A 26,834-nucleotide genomic window follows, 5' to 3' on the forward strand; every position below is an offset into this window, starting at 1 on the left:
AAAGGTAAACGATTAATTTGATTGCTTTTCTGATTTTCGTGACCAAGTTACCTGCCGCTAGGTGTACATAATGTTTTGTTAGTATATCAATAAACTTACACAAACGCTTGTATTGTTTTTGCTGTAAAGCATAATTTCAAAATCTGAGACGACAGGGTGATTAACAAAAGGCTAAGCTGTGTTTTGCTATATTTCACTTGTGATTTCATGAATATGAATATTTTCTAGTAAGATTATTTGACAGTTGCGCTATGCGTAGTTGATGTCAACTATCCCGGATCCGGGGGTGTGGTTCCAAGAGGTTTTAAGCACCAGTTGTCAGAGCAGCTCACAGATTACTGCACCTGTACATAGCCCACCTATAATTTAGCCCAAACAACTACCTCTTTCCCTACTGTATTTATTTTATTTATTTATTTATTTTGCTCCTTTGAAACCCATCATTTTTATTTCTACTTTGCACATTCTTCCACTGCAAATCTACCATTCCAGTGATTTACTTGCTATATTGTATTTACTTTGCCACCATGGCCTTTTTTTCCCCTTTACCTCCTTTATCTCACCTCATTTGCTCACATCGTATGTAGACTTGTTTCTACTGTATTATTGACTGTATGTTTGTTTTACTCCATGTGTAACTCTGTGTCGTTGTATGTGTCGAACTGCTTTGCTTTATCTTGGCCAGGTCGCAATTGTAAATGAGAACTTGTTCTCAACTTGCCTACCTGGTTAAATAAAGGTGAAATAAATAAAATAAAATAAATATATACCGATCACTGCAGCTGTACATAGCCCATCTGTAAATAGCCCATCCAATCTACCTACCTCATCCCAATATTGTTTTTATTTACTTTTCTGCTCTTTTGCATACCAGTATTTCTACTTGCACATCCATCACACCAATCTTAATTTGCTACATTGTTATTACTTCGCTACCATGTCCTAATAAATTGCCTTACCTCCTCACGCCATTTGCACAAACTGTATATACACTCTCTTTTTTTCTATTGTGTTATTGACTGTACACTTGTTTTTTCCATGTGTAACTCTGTGTTGTTGTTTGTGTCACACCGCTTTGCTTTATCTTGGCCAGGTCGCAGTTGTAAATGAGAACTTGTTCTCAACTAGCCTACCTGGTTAAATAAAGGTGAAATAAAATCATTTAAAAATGCATGTGGGAACAGCAGACTGGGATAAGGATTGATTGATTATGTCCGTTGTTTGATTGCCTTGTGGAGGGAAAAGCTACACTGTTTGTATTCGGTCATGTTTCCGGTCACCTTGCCCTGATTAAAAGCAGTGGTTCTCGCTTTCAGTTTTGCACGAATGCTGCCATCAATCCACAGTTTCTGGTTGGGGAATGTTTTAATAGACGCTGTGGGTACAACATCACCGATGCACTTGCTAATAAACTCGTCCACCGAATAAGCATATTCATCAATGTTACTGTTTGACGTTATGCAGAACATATCCCAGTCCACATGATCGAAGCAATCTTGAAGCGTGAAATCCGATTGGTCGGAACAACGGTGAACAAACCTGAGCGCGGGTGCTTCCTGTTTTAGTTTCTGTCTATAGGCTGGGAGCAACAAAACTCATGGTTAGCTTTTCCGAAAGTAGGGCCGGTGAGGGTCTTTTATGTGTCGCAGAAGTTAGACTAACAATAATCTAGGGTTTTGCCAGCCCGGGTTGCGCAATCGATGTGCTGATAGAATTTAGGAAGCCTTGTTTTCAGATTAGCCTTGTCAAAATCCCCAGCTAAAATAAACGCAGCCTCAGGATATGTGGCCAGATAAAGCGTCTGGGGGTGAAAAAGTTGAATGAAAGAAGTTGAGCGAGGGAAAAATGTAAATATAAAACGGTAATTAAAAAGTAAAAACCGTAAAGTTGGCAGGTAGCAAAGTAAGATTAGCAACAAACCACACAGCAGCACGTAAACAAGTCTACTAGTACACAACAGCAGAAAAGCGGATTGGCTTATGACGCTGCAGAACCATGATGTAGTTGTCAACTACTCAATATCAAAATACATTTTTTGGGGAGAAATGACTTCTGGAACATGTGAACTTTCATGTGCCTTAATAACGAACATATATACCATCTGTATAATACAAATAAAATTGTTAAATTACGAGCCTAGTTGGTTCAGCCACGGAAAAAGGCAGGAACGTTCCCGCTTGCTGGTTAGCTCACTAAATACTTGTCAATAAAAAGGTCACAACAGTCATTATGCTAGCCTATGCTGGTTTTCTTTTTAATTGTAAGGAAGTTAATGTGCGTTGTGCACGTAACTACAGTCAGTGGTTATCTAGCTAATTTTCATAGCACCTAGCTAACCACAGATCTTTGACCAAACCAAAACAGCTTGTTAGCGGCTATCAAACAGGGCTTACCTTATCACATGGCTCCAGCGACGCCTCTCGATTACAGAGGTCGGAAAACGATAAAATGCATGTGTGCTTATCGGAGTAATGGTTACAATCTGGCACAGAACCATCCTGGTAGCTACAATATGGCACAGAACCATCCTGGCAGCTACAATCTGGTACAGAACCATCCTGGCAGCTACAATCTGGTACAGAACCAACCTGGCAGCTACAATCTGGCACAGAACCATCCTGGCAGCTACAATCTGGTACAGAACCATCCTGGCAGCTACAATCTGGCACAGAACCATCCTGGCAGCTACAATCTGGTACAGAACCATCCTGGCAGCTACAATCTGGCACAGACCCATCCTGGCAGCTACAATCTGGTACAGAACCATCCTGGCAGGTTAGCTAGCTCACCACAAAGGCCAGAGGGTAATTCTAGTCATTTAAAGATGCTAAAGGTAACTACCTAGGTAATTAAAAAAATTATAAACAAGAATACAAGAAATACACGATGTCACACTTAAAAAAGCTATAATATCTACTTACTAGGTTACTGCATGGAGAAATGTGCCTTGAGGAATGATGTCAAAGCTTGCGACAGGATATGTATGATAGGGACATGAGCGGCTAATTAGTGTTTTGTTTTTGTGTGGTGATTACAGACAAATATTTGACCGACCGGCTCGATTTTATGTTACCTACCCTTACCACCTGGGGGCTGCACTTCAGGAAGTCAAGGATCCAGTTGCGGAGGGAGGTGTTTAGTCCCAGGGTCCTTAGCTTATTGATGAGCTTTGAGGGCACTATGGTGTTGACCGCTGAACAGTATTCTCACAGGTGTTCCTTTTGTCCAGGTGGGAAAGGGAAGTGTGGAGCGCAAGAGATATTGCATCATCTGTGGATCTGTTGGGACAGTATGCAAAATGCAGTGGGTTTGGGGTTTCTGGGATGATGGTGTTGATGTGAGCCATGACCAGCCTTTAAAAGCATTTCATGGCTACAGACGCGAGTGCTACGGGACAGTAGTCATTTAGTAACTGATGCAAGCAGTAAAATTAGATTGAAAAAAACAGATAAATATACACCTTATGGAACAGCAGGACTGTGAATAAACACAAACACAGTCACAGACACACGCTTACACACACTCACACAATAACATACGCACTATACACACACGTACACATGGATTTTGTATTGTAGATATGTGGTATTGGTGGAGTAAGGGCCTGAGGGCACAAATTGTGTTGTGAAATCTGTGAATGTATTGTAAAGTAAAAAAAAAAAGTAAAACAGCCTTCATTTTGCTGGACCCCAGGAAGAGTAGCTACTGCCAACCGCTAATGGGGATCCATAATAAATACAAATACAAAGCTTATGTTTGTGTGTGTGAGTCAGAACCAAGATGTTTTGGAGTAGTCCAACATGAGACTACTGCACCCGTTATTCCTCTTCGTTTTCCATGCTGGAGACCATGGCTTGATTAAAACCTGTTACAATGGTGCCAACATTTTGTGGCTGATCTTCCAGTGGACGAGTGGCTGAATGTGTCAAAGACCTGACTGGACCCAGCACTGCACAGTATGGCTCGTTTTTGGTGTGTTTGGGAAGTGAGGAACATGTAACGTGGGTCCAGAAGAAAGCCACTTTCAATTTCTTTAGGTTGGGGGCTTTCATCAAGGTAAGTATTGATTGGTGTAGCATCCTCCCCAGGCTATTGCACACATAGCACATATAAGTCTTGGATATCAATCATTCAAAGTTGGCCTTAATGGGAGTGACCATATAATTCTATAGGAGTGACCTTAGTAAAGTACTTGTCATCATCACTAGTTAACACAAAGTCATAATTACGGCAAAACCCTGCACATCCATAATGTATCTTCTTAAAATTAGATTTTAAACCTAACCCTAACTAATGAAGAGCCAAGATGGCTGGAAGTGTCTGCGAACAAGATTAGATTTTAAACCTAACCCTAACTAATGAAGAGCCAAGTTGGCTGGAAGTGTCTGCGAACAAGATTAGATTTTAAACCTAACCCTAACTAATGAAGAGCCAAGTTGGCTGGAAGTGTCTGCAAACAAGATTAGATTTTAAACCTAACCCTAACTAATGGAGAGCCAAGTTGGCTGGAAGTGTCTGCGAACAAGTTTAGATTTTAAAACTAACCCTAACTAATGAAGAGCCAAGTTGGCTGGAAATGTCTGCGAACAAGATTAGATTTTAAACCTAACCCTAACTAATGGAGAGCCAAGTTGGCTGGAAGTGTCTATGAACAAAATTAGGTGTAATGTGACTGACATTACTGGACTTTAGAGCGTATGCCATCCTTCAGCACAACGCCACCCTTTATCAGGAAATAACACAGATCAAAAACATTTTCACACTTCTACAGAGTTTGTTTCATCACTTGTTGTACAAAATGACACAAAACACAGGTAAACTTAATGTTTACTGCACTGGGCCTTTAACAAAACAGCCCATAACAATGAAGAAAAACACAGAGCCCAGGGGATATTTTTCAGCTAAGCTGATTTTCTTTTTTATTCAAATGAAAACATCACTTGACAATGGAGTGCAGTAAGTAATACATTCTCAATATACAGCATGATATACAGTACCAGTCAAAAGTTGACACACCTACTCATTCAAGGGTTTTTCTTTCATTTTTACTATTTTCTACATTTGTAGAATAATAGTGAAGACATCAAAACTATGAAGTAGTAACCAAAAAAGTTAAAGAAATAAAAATATATTTTAGATTCTTCAAAGTAGCCACCCTTTGCCTTGACAGCTTTGCACACTCATGGCATTCTCGTAACTAGCTTAACCTGGAAAGCGTTTCCAACAGTCTTGAAGGAGTTCCCACATATGCTTGAGCACTTGCTGACTGCTTTTCCTTCACTCTGCGATCCAAATCATCCAAAACCTTCTCAATTGGGTTGATTGTGGAGGCCAGGTCATCTGATGCAGCACTCCATCACTCTCCTTCTTGGTCAAATAGCCCTTACACAGCCTGGAGGTATGTTGAGCCATTGTCCTGTTGAAAAACAAATGATAGTCCCACTAAGCGCAAACCAGATGGGATGGCGTATGGCTGCAGAATGCTGCGGTCGCCATGCTGGTTAAGTGTGCCTTGAATTCTATTCTATGACCCATGTCACCAGCAAAGCACCCCCGCACCTCCTCCTTCATGCTTCACAGTGGGAACCACACACACGGAGATCATCCGTTTACCTACTCTGCATCTCACAAAGACATGGCGGTTGGAACCAAAAATCTCTCATTTGGACTCATCAGACCAAAGGACAGATTTCCACCGGTCCAATGTCCATTGCTCATGTTTTTTGGCCCAAGCAAGTCTCTTCTTCTTATTGGTGTCCTTTAGTAGTGGTTTCTTTTCAGCAATTCGATCATGAAGGCCTGATTCACGCAGTAACTCTATTGAACTTATGCAGCAGAGGTAACTCTGGGTCTTCCTTTCCTGTGGCGGTCCTCATGAGAGCCAGTTTCATCATAGCACTTGATGGTTTTTGCGACTGCACAATTTTCCTATTGTCTTAAAGCAATGATGGACCGTCGTTTCTCTTTGTTTATTTGAGCTGTTCTTGCCATAATATGGACTTGGTATTTTAATAGGGCTATCTACTGTATACCACCCCCCTATCTTGTCACAACTGATTGGCTCAAATGCATTAAGTAGGGTAAAAGATTCCCCAAATGTACTTTGAAAAAGGCACACCTGTTAACTACCTCATGAGTCTGGTTGAGAGTACCAAGAGTGTGCAAAGCTGTCATGAAGGCAAAGGGTGGCTACTTTGAAAAATCTCAAATATAAAATATATTTAGATTTATTTAACACTTTTTTGGTTACTACATGATTCCATATGTGTTATTTCATAGATGATGTATTCACTATTATTCTACAATGAAGAAAATGGTAAAATAAAGAAAAACCCTTGAATGAGTTGGTGTGAACAAACGTTTGACTGGTACCGTATATGTATGAGGAGAGCTAGAGACCAATCAGAGACAGATCGTCTTTGTCTCTATTGGTTAAACTCCCACCCACACTATAGGAAAACCTTTTAAAAACTCTGTCAAACCCAGTTGAATGGAGCTACAGAACCATTGCATTCAGATTCAAACTACAAACAGATCATTTTAAAGGAGTGCTTGCAATCCTCGTATGTTCTTTTGATTTTTGAAATTTAAATAAGAGCATGTTTGTGATTATTTACATTTTTTATGGGCTTTAGGTTGGAATCTACACTTACAGTAGATATTACCTTTTGATCAACCCACAATAGTGTTCAATGCTCTAAAACACAGGAGGTTGGTGGCACCCTTAATTGGGGTGGACGGGCTCGTGGTAATGGCTGAAGTGGAATAAGTGGAGTTTCCATGTGTTTGATGCCATTCCATTTGTTCCATTCCAGACATTATTATGATTCATCCTCCCCTCAGCAGCCTCTACTGCTCTAAACCCAACCTGCTTCTCAAGGCCACTTCATACTCACAATACCGGCGTTTTTTAACCTGGGCTGGGTTCCGATTCGCTACCCTTCTCCAGAAGTGTGCACTTGTTCACCCCCCATTCATTTAAAAGCATTGGATTGGTGCAAACACAGCTGGAGAGTTTCCACCAACATATTCCTCACACCAGTCCATTCCTTTTAAATTCACGAGGGGGAGTGAAAGGGTGTACACTTCGGGAGAAGGGTAGAGAATTGGAATGTAGCACCAGTGTCTCACAAGTAGATTATATACTGCACAAAATCATTATCATCCTCGTCTCACTGTTCACTTTGTAGGGTAATGCTCTAAATTACATACACACAATTGAAATGTTATACTGGAAGTCTGTTGTCTGAGTTTAGGCCTCAGGATATTTGAGTTTTGAAGTCTGAACCAAACCCCTTCAAATTCCTAACTCACAGCCCAATAAGCTTCCCCAATGAGGTTATCTAACATATAACCAACTCTATAGACCCAGTGTATTTGGTTCTGAGACTGGGCAACTCACAAGTGTATCACAGCATATGAGGGAAAAAGAGAAGAGACACTCCCAAGTAGTAACAAAAATGAAAAAAGTCTATAAATACAGTATAGTCATTTAACAACTTTCAAAGAAGTGGATCAGCAGCACGGTAGAGCACCCCCCCCCCAAAATAAAACCTCAACCACAGATCCCCTTCAATATTAAGGCACCAGATATCCTGTTGATGGTTTGGTCATTTGTTTAAGTGTTTGTTTGTATGTTTGTTGTTGTTTGGAGTCTGGAGAGCAGTCTGCTATCACGGGGTGAGCTCATTCTAGTGTGGGGGCTCTGACTTTGGGGGTTAGGAGGCACCTTCCCCCAGGGGAATTTTTCAGGTGTACTCAGACTTGCGAATATAGTTGGAGGGGATGTAGCCTCGCCTGCCCCCCGCCTCACCGAGCCACCACTCGCTGTTGCCGTTCATGTCCTGGAACTCCAGGATGCGTACACGCTGATTGGCCGAGATGCTCAGCTCGTTAGCACAGCGGGCAGTGAATGAGTAGATGGCATAGTAAATCTAGAATGAAAAAAATTATTAGATTGTCTTCTGTTAACAATGTCTGAACAAAGGAATAATGTAAAATTATAATACTGCATTCAAGATGGTTTGAAACAATACTTTTTTCAGGAATACTTGAAAACCTATTCCTACCTAATAAATACACAACATAACCATTTATCAAATGACTGATTTATCTACATTCCTCTAATAACAGACTTTATTTCACAGTCCTATTGTAGGCCAGTCATACCTGATGCCCATCGAGCTCTGACTCTAGCTCAGGTTTGGGCTCCACCTCTGGGTCAGTGAACTCATCTCTTGAGTATGGGGACCTCCTCTGACCACCAAAGTCTCCATTCCGTTGGTACGAGCCAAGGGCCGCCTCAGTTGGGCCAGATCTCTGAGATAGACCCAAACGGTTGTTTCTGTGCGAAGAACAAGATTCTGTCTCCGAAGAGTCAGACAGCTCCTTGTGATTGGTTGTTGTTGTTTTACTTGAGTCGAACGAGTCCCTGTGATTAGAGGACTGTCGGTAGGTGGGGTCTGTAATGTCTCTGTGATTGGGGGAGTTTCGGAGCGCTGGGTCCAACAGGTCCCGGTGATTGGAGGGATTTCTGGGGGAGTCTGCAGGATTGCGGTTTGGCGAGGGAGTGTCTCTGTGGTGGGTTCTGCGGGAGAGGGTGGGGTCCTGGTTTAGGTCAAGGTTGGGGCGGGGTGAGGAGTGGCTTGTGTGAGGAGCAGTGGAGAAGCTGACGGCTGACGTTTCCTGGTTGAAGGTCAGCGTGCTGTTACTGTTCTGGCGGGAGAACACAGGGGATGAGCCACCATAGCCTGACTCATTGGAGGACTGGCTCTCAATGGAGACATCCGATTGGCTCCTGCGTTGGTTGTAGGGTTTCAGGAAGGAGCTGTACACAAAGCCCTTGGAGACTGCAGAGAGAAAAAAATCTGAATTAATCACTGATCAGCAATCATGCCAATGCAGAATCGCATTAATTTTCACACTATATGACACTAATCAATGAGTTCTACTACCACCAACCAACTTCAGTGTAAACAAAAATAACAAGTTACAAGTTATTTTACAGTCTGCAGTCAAGGGTTTTGGGATCGAAACAAGCACGTAAATCAAATAAGTACGCAAAACTACAGTGCCTTGCAAAAGTATTCGGCCCCCTTGAACTTTGCAACCTTTTGCCACATTTCAGGCTTCAAACATAAAGATATAAAACTGTATTTTTTTGTGAAGAATCAACAACAAGTGGGACACAATCATGAAGTGGAACGACATTTATTGGATATTTCAAACTTTTTTAACAAATCAAAAATTATTCAGCCCCCTTAAGTTAATACTTTGTAGTGCCACCTTTTGCTGCGATTACAGCTGTAAGTCGCTTGGGGTATGTCTCTATCAGTTTTGCACATCGAGAGACTGAAATGTTTTCCCATTCCTCCTTGCAAAACAGCTCGAGCTCAGTGAGGTTGGATGGAGAGCATTTGTGAACAGCAGTTTTCAGTTCTTTCCACAGATTCTCGATTGGATTCAGGTCAAGACTTTGACTTGGCCATTCTAACACCTGGATATGTTTATTTTTGAACCATTCCATTGTAGATTTTGCTTTATGTTTTGGATCATTGTCTTGTTGGAAGACAAATCTCCGTCCCAGTCTCAGGTCTTTTGCAGACTCCATCAGGTTTTCTTCCAGAATGGTCCTGTATTTGGCTCCATCCATCTTCCCATCAATTTTAACCATCTTCCCTGTCCCTGCTGAAGAAAAGCAGGCCCAAACCATGATGCTGCCACCACCATGATTGACAGTGGGGATTTTAAACTACACTTTTTATGGATATCTTTAAGAAATGGCTTTCATCTTGCCACTCTTCCATAAAGGCCAGATTTGTGCAATATACGACTGATTGTTGTCCTATGGACAGAGTCTCCCACCTCAGCTGTAGATCTCTGCAGTTCATCCAGAGTGATCATGGGCCTCTTGGCTGCATCTCTGATCAGTCTTCTCCTTGTATGAGCTGAAAGTTTAGAGGGACGGCCAGATCTTGGTAGATGTGCAGTGGTCTGCTACTCCTTCCATTTCAATATTATCGCTTGCACAGTGCTCCTTGGGATGTTTAAAGCTTGGGAAATCTTTTTGTATCCAAATCCGGCTTTAAACTTCTTCACAACAGTATCTCGGACCTGCCTGGTGTGTTCCTTGTTCTTCATGATGCTCTCTGCGCTTTTAATGGACCTCTGAGACTATCACAGAGCAGGTGCATTTATACGGAGACTTGATTACACACAGGTGGATTGTATTTATCATCATTAGTCATTTAGGTCAACATTGGATCATTCAGTGATCCTCACTGAACTTCTGGAGAGAGTTTCCTGCACTGAAAGTAAAGGGGCTGAATAATTTTGCACGCCCAATTTTTCAGTTTTTGATTTGTTAAAAACGTTTGAAATATCCAATAAATGTCGTTCCACTTCATGATTGTGTCCCACTTGTTGTTGATTCTTCACAAAAAAATATAGTTTTATATCTTTATGTTTGAAGCTTGAAATGTGGCAAAAGGTCGCAAAGTTCAAGGGGGCCGAATACTTTGGCAAGGCACTGTATCTATTGTTACCACATGATTTTGTAGAGTACCTACAGCCCCATTATTTCCCAACCAATACTGTCCATCTCAATAGCTCTGCTTATTGTGTTGCACCCCACACCTACCCCCGTTATCGATGAGCCAGCGGTTGTTGCTGCCCATGGGGTCCTGTTGTTTGATGACGCCCACCATGTCTCCCACTAATATGGACACGTCCAACTCCTGGGCCGCGTTAAAGTTCCTCTCTGCCTGGAAGAGTTTCTCTGGGCCATACCGGGCCAACAGTCCCGCTCTCTGCTCATCTGTCTGCAGGATGGAGTTAGGCTAAGATATCAAGAGAGAAACAGACATTCAACACCATTAGTACATCATTATATATCATTATTATGCCAAGTGGAACTGGCATCTAGGTAAGCAGAAACACTCACCGGTCCCTGCAACTGCTTCTTGGAGGTCTGTTTCTCCAGGGTCTTCTTGTCAAGAGGCTTGCGTGTGGAGGTGGAGGGTGGCAGGCTCTCTTGGCAGAAGCTGAAGCGCTGTAGAAGCTGGAGGACTCTACCATACTCTTCTTGGAACAATGATATCAGGTTCCCCTCATTGCCCCCAATGCATGATAACTGGAGCAAGAGAGAATCAATAGAGAGAAAAAAACAATAGACACTAGTTACTAAAGCCAGCAGTAACCCTTGTGTGCCAGTAAGACATTAACTAGAAATGAATGTGGTCTCATGCAGATGCCATTCACTCAGCTGGTAGCTTGATCAATTATGCCAATAACGCATAGATACTGTAATAGTATAATACCTCTAGCACTCTGCACTCAAAAGTTTAATTCTGAATATCGCAGTTCTTCAGAATTCCTGTATTGTCCATGCCTGTGGTGTCCAACATGTCCTGTCCTGAATTTGATTTAGAATAATCCCCATATGGCATGCAGGATTCAGGTCCCAACATAATGTCACCCTCTAGCGCACACACACACACACACACACACACACACACACACACACACACACACACACACACACACACACACACACACACACACACACACACACACACACACACACACAATTACCTGTACCAAAGGCTGCAGCTGCCCTAGCGTTAGCTTGGTAAAATCTCTCTGGGCCTGTGCAAAGGCTCTCACACAGCCAGTAAACAGGTCTTCAGCGGCACGATGAAACTTGGGCAGCTCGTCCAACAGCTGGGCATTGAGCGCCTCGTAGTTGTTGCGTGCAGCCTGCAGCTCGTCCTGGACGCGGCGGTCTTTGAGGCGCTCAGCACGCTCCTTGCAGTTGTCGTAGTCCAGCAGCTTGTCAAAGCGCTTCTGAATGAGCTTGTGGGGCCCGGCAAACATGAGCAGAAGCTGGGTGAGAGGGAAAATGACCAAGGCTTCCGCTCGCTCCTTCTGCTTACACACATACACGCACGCGTACACACACACACACGCACACGCACGCGTACACACACACACACACACACACACACACACACACACACACACACACACACACACACACACACACACACACACACACACACACACACACACACACACACACACACACAAACGGGAAAGGGAAGAACCTTTTAGTTTGTTTTCTATATTGGGACATGCTTCATAACGGTCTTATGATTAGAACCAAATCGGATGTCAACACTCACAAAGTGGGGGAACTGCTTGTCGCTAATGGAACGGTGGGCTCTCTGGAATCGTTCAGGGTCCAGCTGGCTCCGGTCTGTGTAGATGTCACAGAAACTGATAGCAGCCAGCACCTTCACTGAGGCCGATTCCTATTGGACAACACACACGCCAGTCAACACATGGGCCAGCCGATGACATGATAGAAGAAGAGTGATTGATCTGGGTCGTGTTCATTAGGCACCAATTGGAAGAAAAGGGACTGAGGCAAAAAAGGACTTTTTAAAAATAGTTTTCAGTTGTATGTCCGAAGGAAGAAATCCCTGGTCAAAAGTCCACTTTGGAGCAAGTTTACAGTGCAGTAGAAACAGTCTTGGTGGGTATCGCTGATAGTGAATGAACATTAGCAATAGTGCATACCATTCATTATATGTGCTTTTTGACATGCACATATTTTTATTTTATTTACTTAACCTTTAGTTAATTAGGCACGTCAGTTAAGAACAAATTCTTATTTATAATGGCGGCCAAACCCGGACAACGCTGCGTCAATTGTGCACCGCCCTATGGGACTCCCAATCACGGCCGGATGTGATACAGCCTGGATTCGAACCAGGGACCTTAGTGACGCCTCTTGCACTGAGATGCAGTGCCTTAGACCGCTGTGCAACTCAGGTGTACTACAACTTGTGCTACGTCAACAGCCGTTGCTATGATGCAGTGATTTAGACCGCTGTGCAACTCAGGTGTACTACAGCTTGTGCTACGACAACAGCCGTTGCTATGATGCAGTGATTTAGACCGCTGTGCAACTCAGGTGTACTACAACTTGTGCTACGTCAACAGCCGTTGCTATGATGCAGTGATTTAGACCGCTGTGCAACTCAGGTGTACTACAACTTGTGCTACGACAACAGCCGTTGCTATGATGCAGTGATTTAGACCGCTGTGCAACTCAGGTGTACTACAACTTGTGCTACGTCAACAGCCGTTGCTATGATGCAGTGATTTAGACCGCTGTGCAACTCAGGTGTACTACAACTTGTGCTACGTCAACAGCCGTTGCTATGATGCAGTGCCTTAGACCGCTGTGCAACTCAGGTGTACTACAACTTGTGCTACGACAACAGCCCTTGCTATGATGCAGTGATTTAGACCGCTACACCACTCAGGTGTACTACAACTTGTGCTACCACAACAGCCGTTGCTATGATGCAGTGATTTAGACCGCTGTGCAACTCAGGTGTACTACAACTTGTGCTACGACAACAGCCGTTGCTATGATGCAGTGATTTAGACCGCTGTGCAACTCAGGTGTACTACAACTTGTGCTACGTCAACAGCTGTTGCTATGATGCAGTGATTTAGACCGCTGTGCAACTCAGGTGTACTACAACTTGTGCTACGTCAACAGCCGTTGCTATGATGCAGTGATTTAGACCGCTGTGCAACTCAGGTGTACTACAACTTGTGCTACGTCAACAGCCGTTGCTATGATGCAGTGATTTAGACCGCTGTGTCAACTCAGGTGTACTACAACTTGTGCTACGACAACAGCCGTTGCTATGATGCAGTGATTTAGACCGCTGTGCAACTCAGGTGTACTACAACTTGTGCTACGTCAACAGCCGTTGCTATGATGCAGTGATTTATACCGCTGTGCAACTCAGGTGTACTACAACTTGTGCTACGTCAACAGCCGTTGCTATGATGCAGTGATTTAGACCGCTGTGCAACTCAGGTGTACTACAACTTGTGCTACGACAACAGCCGTTGCTATGATGCAGTGATTTAGACCGCTGTGCAACTCAGGTGTACTACAACTTGTGCTACGACAACAGCCGCTGCGCCACTCGGGAGCCCAGTCTTCTGCTTGCATCCATTCTGAATGCTTGTATTTGAATGACCAACTCACTTGTATGTGAATGAATGAATTTGAAGTGTGATTCTACATACTATAGTGTGACTGTATGTAGTAGGATATTACTATTTACCCGAATATGCTGCAGGTACAGAGAGATGTCCCTGATGAAGGACTTGATGAGTCTCTCCTGGAGTCGGAACCTCTTCTCTGCCTCATCAAACGCCTCATCTTTGATCTGAAGAAAAGGGGGTGGAGAACCATCAGCAACTACAGATTTCATCACTAGTCCAAATTCAAATAGGAGTGCAAAGTGAAGACTGCCGCTAGTTTAGAGATGTTTAAAGATGTATGTGACAGACATAGTGAGACTTACGGCCACTTCTATTTTACACTCAATCGATGTAGTCATGGACAAATGTACTGTGACCATGGAGGTCACCTTTGGTCAACCTTTAGCCATACCTGGGGGGAGATCCCGGTGAGATGTTTGAGGTGGCTGCTCACGCGGTTGGACTTCTTAATGATGGAGTGCATGCTCAGCTTGGAGATCTTGTCAATGAGGGTGTCCTCGTCCCCTTTCCTGTACTTGAGCACTGTGGACAGAAGGGGACACGAGTTAAAAACTGTTGCTAAATACAATAGTAAACTAAAGCAAGGGTCTCCAACTTCAGTTTTGGAAGCGGACCAGCGTGTACAGGCTTTTGCTCATACCCAGGTCCTTCCTCCTCTTGTATTCATTTATGTTGACATTGATCTCTTTGATGGACAGCAGTGCCTGGGCCAGTAGGGGCCTGTCGTGGTGAGACTCGGGCGTGGCACTCAGCAGCTCCATTAGTAGCAGTGGGTACCGCATCACCCTCTGCACCGGCTTGATCAGGAATGAACCCAGGTTGATGTAGTTGGTCTTCCCCCTGAGAGGGGGGATAATAGGAATCAGATTGAGAGAAAGGTGGTGAGGATTGGGATGGAGAAAGACAGAGAGAGAGAGTTTGAAGGTAAAGGAGGAGTGAGGAGAAATGGGAAAGGACAGGATTGAAATTCAAAACAGAGAGAGAATTAGAATGTGAGCAAGAGATGCTTTGGAACACCCACCAGTCACTTCGGGAAGGGACACAACCCCAAACCAAGCTGGCTACACCCACCAGTCACCTCGGTAAGGGACACAACCACAAACCAAGCTGGCTACACCCACCAGTCACTTCGGGAAGGGACACAACCACAAACCAAGCTGGCTACACCCACCAGTCACTTCAGGAAGGGACACAACCACAAACCAAGCTGGCGACACCCACCAGTCACTTCGGGAAGGGACATAACCACAAACCAAGCTGGCGACACCCACCAGTCACAACCACAAACCAAGCTGGCGACACCCACCAGTCACTTCAGGAAGGGACACAACCACAAACCAAGCTGGCTACACCCACCAGTCACTTCGGGAAGGGACACAACCACAAACCAAGCTGGCTACACCCACCAGTCACTTCGGGAAGGGACACAACCACAAACCAAGCTGGCTACACCCACCAGTCACAACCACAAACCAAGCTGGCGACACCCACCAGTCACTTCAGGAAGGGACACAACCAAAACCAAGCTGGCGACACCCACCAGTCACAACCACAAACCAAGCTGGCTACAGCCACCAGTCACTTCGGGAAGGGACACACCCACAAACCAAGCTGGCTATAGCCACCAGTCACTTCGGGAAGGGACACAACCACAAACCAAGCTGGCGACACCCACCAGTCACAACCACAAACCAAGCTGGCTACAGCCACCAGTCACTTCGGGAAGGGACTCACCCACAAACCAAGCTGGCTACACCCACCAGTCACCTCGGGAAGGGACACAACCACAAACCAAGCTGGCTACACCCACCAGTCACTTCAGGAAGGGACACAACCACAAGCCAAGATGGCTACACGCACCAGTCACTTCGGGAAGGGACACAACCACAAACCAAGCTGGCTACACCCACCAGTCACTTCGGGAAGGGACACAACCACAAACCAAGCTGACTACACCCACCAGTCACAACTACAAACCAAGCTGGCGAACGTCTGACTAAAAAGAAGACTCGAATGCACAGCAACAGATACTGTGAGATTTCAAAACATTTAAAATCATGACTAGAGACTCAACAAATACAGCGAAAAGCTGCTGTTATGTTTGAGTCGCTATTCAGCACTATCAACACTTATAAGTCATAAAATGCACTTTCTCCCTACTTCCACTCACACAGCACTGCATCTGCAATGAATTACATTACTTGCATTGTTATTATTTTGCGGCTTGTGTCTTTTTTAATATTGAGGAATATTTCTGTTCATAGGGGTAGCTAACAACATGAACTAGCGCATGCGGCAGCAATAATGCAGTGCGACTAGAGTTTTGCCATCAGCTGGAAGACTGTTTCCCTTTTCTCGAGGTAGCCTCACTGCTGCTCTCTCCCTCTCCTCAGTCTGACCCTCAGATGCAGGCTATCCACCCGGAAAAAAAGGAAATCATTTTGCTCACTCAGCTGTGCCTCACAAGTAATACAAAAACATTTATATTACCAGTGTGATCATATACCAAACTTTACAAAAACATATTATTTCAAAATGGTCTGAAAAGAACAACATCGGCAGGGCAATTCAAGCTTAGCCAATATGCAGTGATGACGTATTGGGCCTATAGATAAAAAAATCTGCGTGGTAGATATCGGCTTGCATTGAGACTCCGGAAGTGATCTTGACTGAGAAAAGGTTGGTGAACACTGCCCTTCATCAATGACACTGAACACACGCTCACATTTGTGCCATTGATCCAGTTACAAGTGCATATGTACTGTAGGGCCCTATAAAATTATTTGTATTTTTTTCCCCAAATTCAGTTTTCTCCTTAATGATGTTCCAGGTTTCAATCTTCCCCTCTCAAATTCACTTTTTAATAGAAACCCCCCCTCCCCCCCAAATGTGATGTTCTAAGTCCAGAACAAACCACACCAGCAGAACACTTCTGAGTTCTGGATTACCCCTTAATTCCGAGCAAGATTTTGTTTTTTGTTTAGCTGTGTTTTTGTAGAGTTTAAAGTCATTTGATGGTAGAGTTTGCAAAACAAATACCATGATTATTTGAATCAATCCAGTGGGTATCATTCTGCCAGGTAAGAATAGGCTACTTCGTATACTGAAAAAAATTGAAAGATTTTGCTGAGTTAGTTCATATAAGGAAATCAGTCAATTTACATAAATTAATTAGGCCCTAACCTATGAATTTCACATGACTGGGAATACAGATATGCATCTGTTGGTCACAGATACCTTAAAAAAAAGTTATGGGCGTGGATCAGAAAACCAGTCAGTATCTGGTGTGACCACCATTAGCTTCATGCAGTGATTGTTGCCTGTGGAATGTTGTCACACAGCCATTGAAGAGGGTGAGAAGTTACTGGACATGGGCGGGAACTCAATTTGTGACATGTCTTTGTTTTTTGTTGCTGGATATTGGTGGGAACTGGGACACGCTGTCCTACACGTCGATCCAGAGCATCCGAAACTTGCTCAATGGGTGACATGTCTGGTGATTATGCATGCCATGGAAGCTTCCAGGAATTGTGTACAGATCCTAGTGACATGGGGCCGTGCATTATCATGCTGAAACATGAGGTGATGGCGGCGGATGAATGGCACGACAATGGGCCTCAGGATCTTGTCACGGTAGCTCTGTGCATTCAAATTGCCATTGATAAAATGAATTGTGTTCGTTGTCCATAGCTTGAGCCTGCCCATTACATAACCCCACCGCCACCATGGGGCACTCTGTTCACAACGTTGACATCAGCAAACCGTACACCCACATGACCCCATACACATACGTGGTGTGTGGTTGTGAGGCCAGTTAGATGTACAGACAAATCCTCTAAAACGACATTGGAGGCGGCTTATGATAGAGAAATTAGCATGACATTTTCTGGCAACAGCTCTGGTGGACATTCCTGCAGTCAGCATGCTAATTGCACACTCCCTCAAAACTTGAAACATCTGTGGCATTCTGTTGTGTGACAAAACTGCACATTTTAGAGTGGCCTTTTATTGTCCCGACCAAAGGTGCACCTATGTAATGATCATGATGTTTAATCAGCCACACCTGTCAGGTGGAAGGATTATCTTGGCAAAGGAGAAATGCTCACTAACAGGGATGTAAACAAATGTGTGCACAAAATATGAGATCAATTAGCTTTTTGTGCATATGGAAAATTTCAGGGATCGTTTATTTCAGCTCATGAAACACTTTACATGTTGCATTTATATTTGTGTTCAGTGTAGTTAACATTTAATTTTTGGGAAAGCCTTTCCATCTACCAGAAGACTTCTCATTAACATCATCGCTAAATGCTACACAAAGTTGTAGATGCACGCACCGCACATACACAGATAGGGGGAATTCTCAATGCCTCTTCAGAGAGTTGTAGATGCACGCACCACACATACACAGACAGGGGGAATTCTCAATGCCTCTTCAGAGAGTAGTAGATGCGCGCACCACACATACACAGACAGGGGGAATTCTCAATGCCTCTTCAGAGAGTTGTAGATGCACGCACCACACATATACAGACAGGGGGAATTCTCAATGCCTCTTCAGAGAGTTGTAGATGCACGCACCGCACATACACAGACAGGGGGAATTCTCAATGCCTCTTCAGAGAGTTGTAGATGCACGCACCACACATATACAGACAGGGGGAATTCTCAATGCCTCTTCAGAGAGTTGTAGATGCACGCACCGCACATACACAGACAGGGGGAATTCTCAATGCCTCTTCAGAGAGTTGTAGATGCACGCACCGCACATACACAGACAGGGGGAATTCTCAATGCCTCTTCAGAGAGTTGTAGATGCACGCACCACACATATACAGACGGGGAATTCTCAATGCCTCTTCAGAGAGTTGTAGATGCACGCACCGCACATACACAGATAGGGGGAATTCTCGATGCCTCTTCAGAGAGTTGTAGATGCACGCACCGCACATATACAGACAGGGGGAATTCTCAATGCCTCTTCAGAGAGTTGTAGTTCCCCCCCCCCTGCACATACACAGACAGGTGGAATTCTCAATGCCTCTTCAGAGAGTTGTAGATGCACGCACCGCACATACACAGATAGGGGGAATTCTCAATGCCTCTTCAGGGAGTTGTAGATGCACGCACCACACATACACAGATAGGGGGAATTCTCAATGCCTCTTCAGAGAGTTGTAGATGCACGCACCACACATATACAGACAGGGGGAATTCTCAATGCCTCTTCAGAGAGTTGTAGATGCACGCACCGCACATACACAGATAGGGGGAATTCTCAATGCCTCTTCAGGGAGTTGTAGATGCACGCACCACACATACACAGAAAGGGGGAATTCTCAATGCCTCTTCAGAAAGTTGTAGATGCACGCATCACACATACACAGAAAGGGGGAATTCTCAATGCCACTTCAGAAAGTTGTAGATGCACGCACCGCACATACACAGATAGGGGGAATTCTCAATGCCTCTTCAGAGAGTTGTAGGAACTACCCATCACTGATGCATTCTGCAAATCAATACATTTTCAATACATTTAGTTGATTCCCTACTAAGTTCAATACATTTAGTTGATTCCCTACTAAGTTCAATACATTTAGTTGAATCCCTACTAAGTTCAATACATTTAGTTGATTCCATACTAAGTTCAATACATTTAGTTTTTTGAATATTGTTGAATTCCTTTTTTAATGTCTAGATTTCATGATTCCTTCCACGTTCTCCACATCACAGATTTTATAGGGCCCTACATACACTATATGACCAAAAGTAGGTCGACACCTGCATGTCGAACATCTCCTTCCAAAATCATGGACATTAATATGGAGTTGTTCCCCCATTTGCTGCTTCAACAGCCTCCACACTTCTGGGAAGGCTTTCCACTAGATGCTGGAAAATTGCTGTGGGGATTTCCTTCCATTCAGCCACAAGAGCATAAGTGAGGTCGGGTACTGTTGTTGGGTGAACAGGCCTGGCTCACAGTCTGCGTTTCAATTCATCCCAAAGGTGATCGATGGGGTTGAAGTCAGGCGTCTGTGCTAGCCAATCAAGTTCTTCCACACCAATCTCAGCAAACCGCTTTGTGCTAAGAGGCATTGTCATGCAGAAACAGGAAAGGGCCTCCCCCAAACTGTTGCCACAAAGTTGGAAGCACAGAATCGCTACAATTTCATTGTATGCTGTAGCATTTAGATTTCCCTTCACTGGAACTAAGGTTCCTAGCAAGAACCATGAAAAACAGCCCCACACCGTTATTCCTCCTCCACCAAACTTTACAGTTGGCACTATGCATTGGGACAGGTAGTGTTCTCCTGGTGTCCGCCAAACCCAGATGATTCGTCCGTCGGACTGCCAAATGGTGAAGCATAATTCATCACTCCAGAGAACGCATTTCCACTGCTCCAGAGTTCAATGGCGGCAAGCTTTACACCACTCCAGCTGACGCTTGGCATTGCGCACAGTGATCTAAGGCTTGTGTGCGTGAGGCTGCTCGGCCATGGACACCCATGTCATGACGATCCAACAAACAGTTGTTGTGCTGACGTTGCTTCCAGAGGCCGTTTGGAACTAGTGATCGGTAGTGGTAGTGTTGCAACCAAGGAGTAGTGATCGGTAGTGGTAGTGTTGCAACCAAGGAGCAGTGGTAGTAGTGGTAGTGTTGCAACCAAGGAGTAGTGGTAGTAGTGGTAGCGTTGCAAACAAGGAGTAGTGGTAGTAGTGGTAGCGTTGCAACCAAGGAGTAGTGGTAGTAGTGGTAGCGTTGCAACCAAGGAGTAGTGGTAGTAGTGGTAGTGTTGCAACCAAGGAGTAGTGGTAGTGTTGCAACCAAGGAGTAGTGGTAGTGTTGCAACCAATTTTTTGGTCTGGCGTTCCCGTTCTATGAGCTTGTGTGGCCTACAACTTCACGGCTAAGCCATCGTTGCTCCTAGACATTTCCACTCCACAATAACAGCCCATACAGTTGACCGGGCAGCTCTAGCAGGGCTTGTTGGAAAGGTGGTATCCTATGAATGGTGGTATCCTATGAGTTCTTTAGTAAGGCTACTGCCAATGTTTTTCTATGGAAATTGCATGTCTGTGTGCTCGGTTTTACACACCGGTCAGAAACGAGTGTGGCTGAAATAGCCATATTCGCCTATTTGAAGCGGTGTTCACATACTTTTGTATATACAGTGAATGTAAGGAATGTGCTGGCCATTCAATAATTATCTTCAAAAGTGCACATATTTGAATGATGAGACTCATGTGGAAATGGAGGGACTCAACATGTGTCCAGTAACTATATAACATCCACCTTTACTGGCTTAGTTTTAATGTATTTCAAGAGAAAAAGCTACTTAGGCAACCTTACACAGGATTCAATGATTGATATTTAATCTATAGGTAAGATACTATATGTAAAGCTAATTACAGCAAAGCAAATGAAGATCTGTATATTTTGAATGTTAAATTATTAGCTGGGGGCCTCCCGGGTGGCGCAGTGGTCTAGGGCACTGCTAGCTGTGCCACCAGAGAGTCTGGGTTCCAGGCGGCCAGAGAGTCTCAATTGGCCTAGCGTCGTCCGGGTTAGGGAGGGTTTGGCTGGTAGGGATATCCTTGTCTCATCGCGCACTAGTGACTCCTGTGGCGGGCTGGGCGCAGTGCACGCTAACCAGGTCGCCAGGTACAGTGTTTCCTCCGACACATTGGTGCGGCTGGCTTCCGGGGTGTTTTGGAGGACGCATGGCTTTCGACCTTCGTCTCTCCCGAGCCCGTACGGGAGTTGTAGCGATGAGACAAGATAGTAACTACTAACAATTGGATACCACGAAATTGGGGAGAAAAGGGGGTAAAGAATTTATTTCAAAATAATAAATAAATGATTAGCTTTAAAAGCAATTTACTGATGAATATCTTAAAGTAGATTATTTCAGTTAATAAAATATTGTCCATACGTAAATGGTGAAGGGATTACTACTGTACTCCACTACGTCTGTTCAGTCACCAACAACAATCTTTGTTGGCCCTTAGAAAACTGAACCCACAAAACAGAAGTCAACATTTCACTTTACCAAAGGCAGTCACAACAGTAAACACAGATGCACATACACACACAGAGCATAAAACACAGCAGCATTGTGTGAGCTCCAGACTTGTGCCAAAATAGTATTTGCTTTCTCTCAAATACTTAAGGTGTGCTTGATTTAACTCCACCGATACAATGGAACTAATGGAATAGTATCATATTTGCAAACCCTGCCCCCCTAGACCCGAGGCAAGCTACAAGTGCCTTCAGAAAGTATAAATACCCCTTAATTTATTCCACATTTTTCTTTGTTACAGCCTGAATTAAAATGGATTACATTTATTTATTTCTCACACACAATACCCAATAATGACAAAGTGAAAAAATGTTTAAAAAAATGAAATACAGAAATATCTCATTTATATAAGTATTCACAACCCTTTGTTATGAATTGAGCTCAGGGGCATCCCCATTTTCTTGGAGTCCACTTGTGGCCAATTCAATTGTTTGGATTTAGGAAAAATGAACCTGTCTATATAAAGGTCCAACAGTTGACAGTGCATGTCAGAGCAGAAACTATACCATGTAGTCCAAGGAACTGTCCATAGAGCTCCGAGATAGAATTCTGATGAGGCATATATCTGGGGAAGGGTATAAAACAATCTCTAGAGTGTTGACAGACTCCAAGGGCATAGTGGGCTCCATAGGGGCACTTCCAGTTGACACAGGAAGCTGAAAGTGAACAAATAGCCTCCTTGGGGTAGGCTCTTACGGAATCCTGCGTTTTAAGTCTTTACGTTAAGAAACGACTGATTTACACAGTGTTGAATGCGGTGTATTTCACAAACTGCAGGTTGGGTATATCAAAACACCTTTTGGGTAAATTAAACCACTTCAGGTTGCTCCAGGAAGCTTAGAATCAACACAGGTAGACCTCATAGTGGCCTGATGAATTGTCATCGAAGACAGGTTCATAAGGCAATATTAACCCACATAGGCTCTAGGTTGAATTTAAGGGAGCAGGCAATGTATGGGGAGAGAAGTCATTGCAAACTGTTTGATGTACACACCCTGTTTTCAATGTTAAGGGTTAATGCCACATGGTCAAGGTTAGGCTTAAAAATATGGAACTACCCAGACTCTGCCTAGCATCCAACCAAACTGAGCAACTGGGCAAGAAGGAACTTGATCAGTGAGGTGACCAAGAACACAATGACCACTGACAGAACTACAGAGTTCCTTGGTAGAAATGGGAGAACCTACCAGAAGGATACAAGATTCTGTGTTCTGTTGAGACAAAAAATTACTCTTTGGCCGGAATGCAAAGCGCTATGTCTGGAGAAAACCAGGCACAGCCCATTAACCTGCGAACACCCTATCGTGAAGCATGGTGGTGACAGATAATAATCTGCTTCAGAGTGCAAACGACCATAGACTGGGGGCGAAGTTTTATGTTCCAACTGGACAATAACCCCAAGCATACAACCAAAGCAAAGAAGAATGGGAGAAAATCCCCAAATCCAAATGTGCAAAGCTGCTCCAGACATACCCAAGATGACTCAAAGATGTAATCTCCTCCAAAGGTGCATCTACAAAGTATTGACTCAGGGGTGTGAATACTTATGTAAATTATACAGTGGGGAGAACAAGTATTTGATACACTGCCGACTTTGCAGGTTTTCCTACTTACAAAGCATGTAGAGAAAATCACATTGTATGATTTGTAAGTAATTAATTTGCATTTTATTACATGACATAAGTATTTGATCACCTACCAACCAGTACGAATTCCGGCTCTCAAAGACCTGTTAGTTTTTCTTTAAGAACCCCTCATGTTCTCCACTCATTACCTGTATTAACTGCCACTGTTTGAACTAGTTACCTGTATAAAATACACCTGCCCACATACTCAATTAAACAGATTCCAACCTCTCCACAATGGCTAAGACCAGAGAGCTGTGTAAAGACATCAGGGATACAATTGTAGACTGGGATGGGCTACAGGACAATAGGCAAGCAGCTTGGTGAGATGGCAACAACTGTTGGCACAATTATTAGAAAATGGAAGAAGTTCAAGATGATGGTCAATCACCCTCGGCCTGGGGCTCCATGCAAGATCTCACCTCGTGGAGCATCAATGATCATAAGGAAGGTGAGGGATCGGCCCAGAACTACACGGCAGGACTTGGTCAATGACCTGAAGAGAGCTGGGACCACAGTCTCAAAGAAAACCATTAGTAACACACTACGCCGTCATGGATTAAAATCCTGCAGCACACACAAGGTCCCCCTGCTCAAGCCAGCGCATGTCCAGGCCCGTCTGAAGTTTGCCAATGCCCATCTGGATGATCCAGAGGAGGAATGGGAGCAGGTCATGTGGTCTGATGAGACAAAAATATAGCTTTTTGGTCTAAACTCCACTCGCCGTGTTTGGAGGAAGAAGAAGGATGAGTACAACCCCAAGAACACCATCCCAACCGTGAAGCATGGAGGTGGAAACATCATTCTTTGGGGATGCTTTTCTGCAAAGGGGACAGGATGACTGCACCGTATTGAGGGGAGGATGGATGGAGCCATGTATCGCGAGATCTTGGCCAACAACCTTCTTCCTTCAGTAAGAGCATTGAAGATGGGTCGTGGCTGGGTCTTCCAGCATGACAACGATCTGAAACAAACAGCCAAGGCAACTAAGGAGTGGCTCCGTAAGAAGCATCTCAAGGTCCTGGAGTGGCCTAGCCAGTCTCCAGACCTGAACCCAATAGAAAATCTTTGGAGGGAGCTGAAGCTGGAGGGAGCTGTATTGCCCAGCGACAGCCCTGAAACCTGAATGATCTGGAGAAGGTCTGTATGGAGGAGTGGGCCAAGATCCCTGCTGCAGTGTGTGCAAACCTGGTCAAGAACTACAGGAAACATATGATCTCTGTAATTGTAAACAAAGGTTTCTGTACCAAATATTAAGTTCTGCTTTTCTGATGTATCAAATACTTATGTCATGCAATAAAATGCAAATTAATTACTTAAAAATCATACAATGTAATTTTCTGGATTTTTGTTTTAGATTCCGTCTCTCACAGTTGAAGTGTACCTATGATAAAAATGACAGACCTCTACATGCTTTGTAAGTAGGAAAACCTGCAAAATCTGCAGTGTATCAAACACTTGTTCTCCCCTCTATATATCTGTATTAAATTTTCTCTAAATTTGAAAACATTTATAAAAACACGTTTTGACTTTCATTATAGGGTATTGTGTGTTGATGGGTGAGGAAAAATCTATATTTATTCCATTTTGATTTCAGGCTGTACCAAGGGGTATGAACACTTTCTGAAGGCACTTTAAATCAAGTGCATCTAAGTAATATAAACATGTTCAGCACACACACACCAGCTTTAAAACTATTAAAGGAGAAAACACATGTAGACAAAGCTTATTTCGGGGTTAGTGAGCCACAGTCATGCAGTCCGGCGGTTTCTCATGCAGATATCATAGCAACACTCTTTAGGGAGACTTACCAGTCGCGATACACCGCCCTGGGATGGGGAAGAGGGTGGGAGAAGCAGAGGGATGGGGAGAGTGAGAGTGAGACAAGAACACATACAGAATACATTATAAAGCTTGGCTAAAGAGCATACGGCCTGGGTCTTTGACATTATACCTTCCTGTCCTGTAATCAGGTGTTTCCCTAACAGAGAGTCACCGCTATTGTCTAGCAGTTCAGAGTTTATTAGCACTAAGATGTGATAGGAAACTTGGTATTGTTCATCTCAAAGAACACAGCTACATTCCAGGCTTTGGGAGGATCACACAAACAACCTTAGGAAACACAGCAGTAAACCGTACAAAGGTCATACAACCTGCAGTTTGTCAAATCCACTTAAATCTAGAACAAAATACACTACATTAAATGTCAATGTCAATTTCGATGCTACACTCAATTATGAGAGGATACACTTTTCTAATCTAGCCTTGCATACCCTTGTAACATATACTGTAGTGCCAACTTTGGGTGTAGGGTAAAGTTGCCCCTACATGCTGATCTTGGGTCAGTTTTCCATTTCCTTCACCAGTGGTTAAGGTTAGGATTGGGGAAAGGAGAGCTGTTCCTAGATCTGTACCTAGAGGAAACTTCACCCTGGAGTTTTTAAGAGCTTTAAAGTTCGTAGTTCAACTGCAGAAATCCATGAATCCAAGTTAGAGTTAATAAACTGTCCAATGCTATAGCAACGGCTGTTGTTGTAGCACAAGTTGTAGTACACAGAGTTGCACAGCTGTCTAAGGCACTGCATCTCAGTGCTAGGCGTCACTACAGACCCTGGTTCAATTTCAGGCCATACCACAATCGGCCATGATTGGGAGCCCCATAGGGCCGCACACAATTGGCCCAGCGCCATTACGGTTTGGCCGGGATAGGCCGTCATTGCAAATAACAACCACAAATCAGTCATCGATCAAAAAGTGGGAGTTCCTTAAAACGTATCCTGCATTCATCCCAGTCATCAGCAACATAGCATTTGGGCATGTGCATGTCTGACATCAATGGTGCGCAATAACAATAATAATTTCATATGATCAATTTCAATTTCAAAACATACTGTTGACACATAGGCATAGTGTAATGGAATGTTTTACCTTATGTGTGTTTTGACACTCTTATGTAGTTGTCATCAACAGGTCTAGATATATGTTTCATGAAGGTGTTATGTCCATATTATGACAGGTTATGACAAGTTATTTA

General features: G+C 43.8%; 1 protein-coding gene across 2 annotated transcripts in view; it reads right to left on the reverse strand.

Moving 5' to 3' along the window:
• Positions 1-4,889: 4,889 nt before the first annotated feature.
• dnmbp (dynamin binding protein) overlaps positions 4,890-26,834 on the reverse strand; it is a 122,379-nt gene continuing 100,434 nt past the window's right edge. Inside the window, exons 8-17 of one of the 2 annotated variants that reach the window (XM_064950954.1) lie at positions 25,612-25,629; positions 14,735-14,934; positions 14,486-14,616; positions 14,154-14,258; positions 12,183-12,311; positions 11,593-11,925; positions 10,943-11,131; positions 10,640-10,838; positions 8,170-8,849; positions 4,890-7,934 (exon numbers count right to left, since the gene is read on the reverse strand). In XM_064950954.1, the coding sequence (XP_064807026.1) occupies positions 7,749-7,934; positions 8,170-8,849; positions 10,640-10,838; positions 10,943-11,131; positions 11,593-11,925; positions 12,183-12,311; positions 14,154-14,258; positions 14,486-14,616; positions 14,735-14,934; positions 25,612-25,629 (2,170 nt within the window). In that variant the 3' untranslated portion in view covers positions 4,890-7,748. The remainder of the gene's footprint in view (positions 7,935-8,169; positions 8,850-10,639; positions 10,839-10,942; positions 11,132-11,592; positions 11,926-12,182; positions 12,312-14,153; positions 14,259-14,485; positions 14,617-14,734; positions 14,935-25,611; positions 25,630-26,834) is intronic. The other variant, XM_064950955.1, reaches the window with a different exon arrangement.

This window comes from Oncorhynchus masou, chromosome 31 (assembly GCF_036934945.1).
Source record: "Oncorhynchus masou masou isolate Uvic2021 chromosome 31, UVic_Omas_1.1, whole genome shotgun sequence".
In the NCBI taxonomy this organism is placed as follows: Eukaryota; Metazoa; Chordata; class Actinopteri; order Salmoniformes; family Salmonidae; genus Oncorhynchus; species Oncorhynchus masou.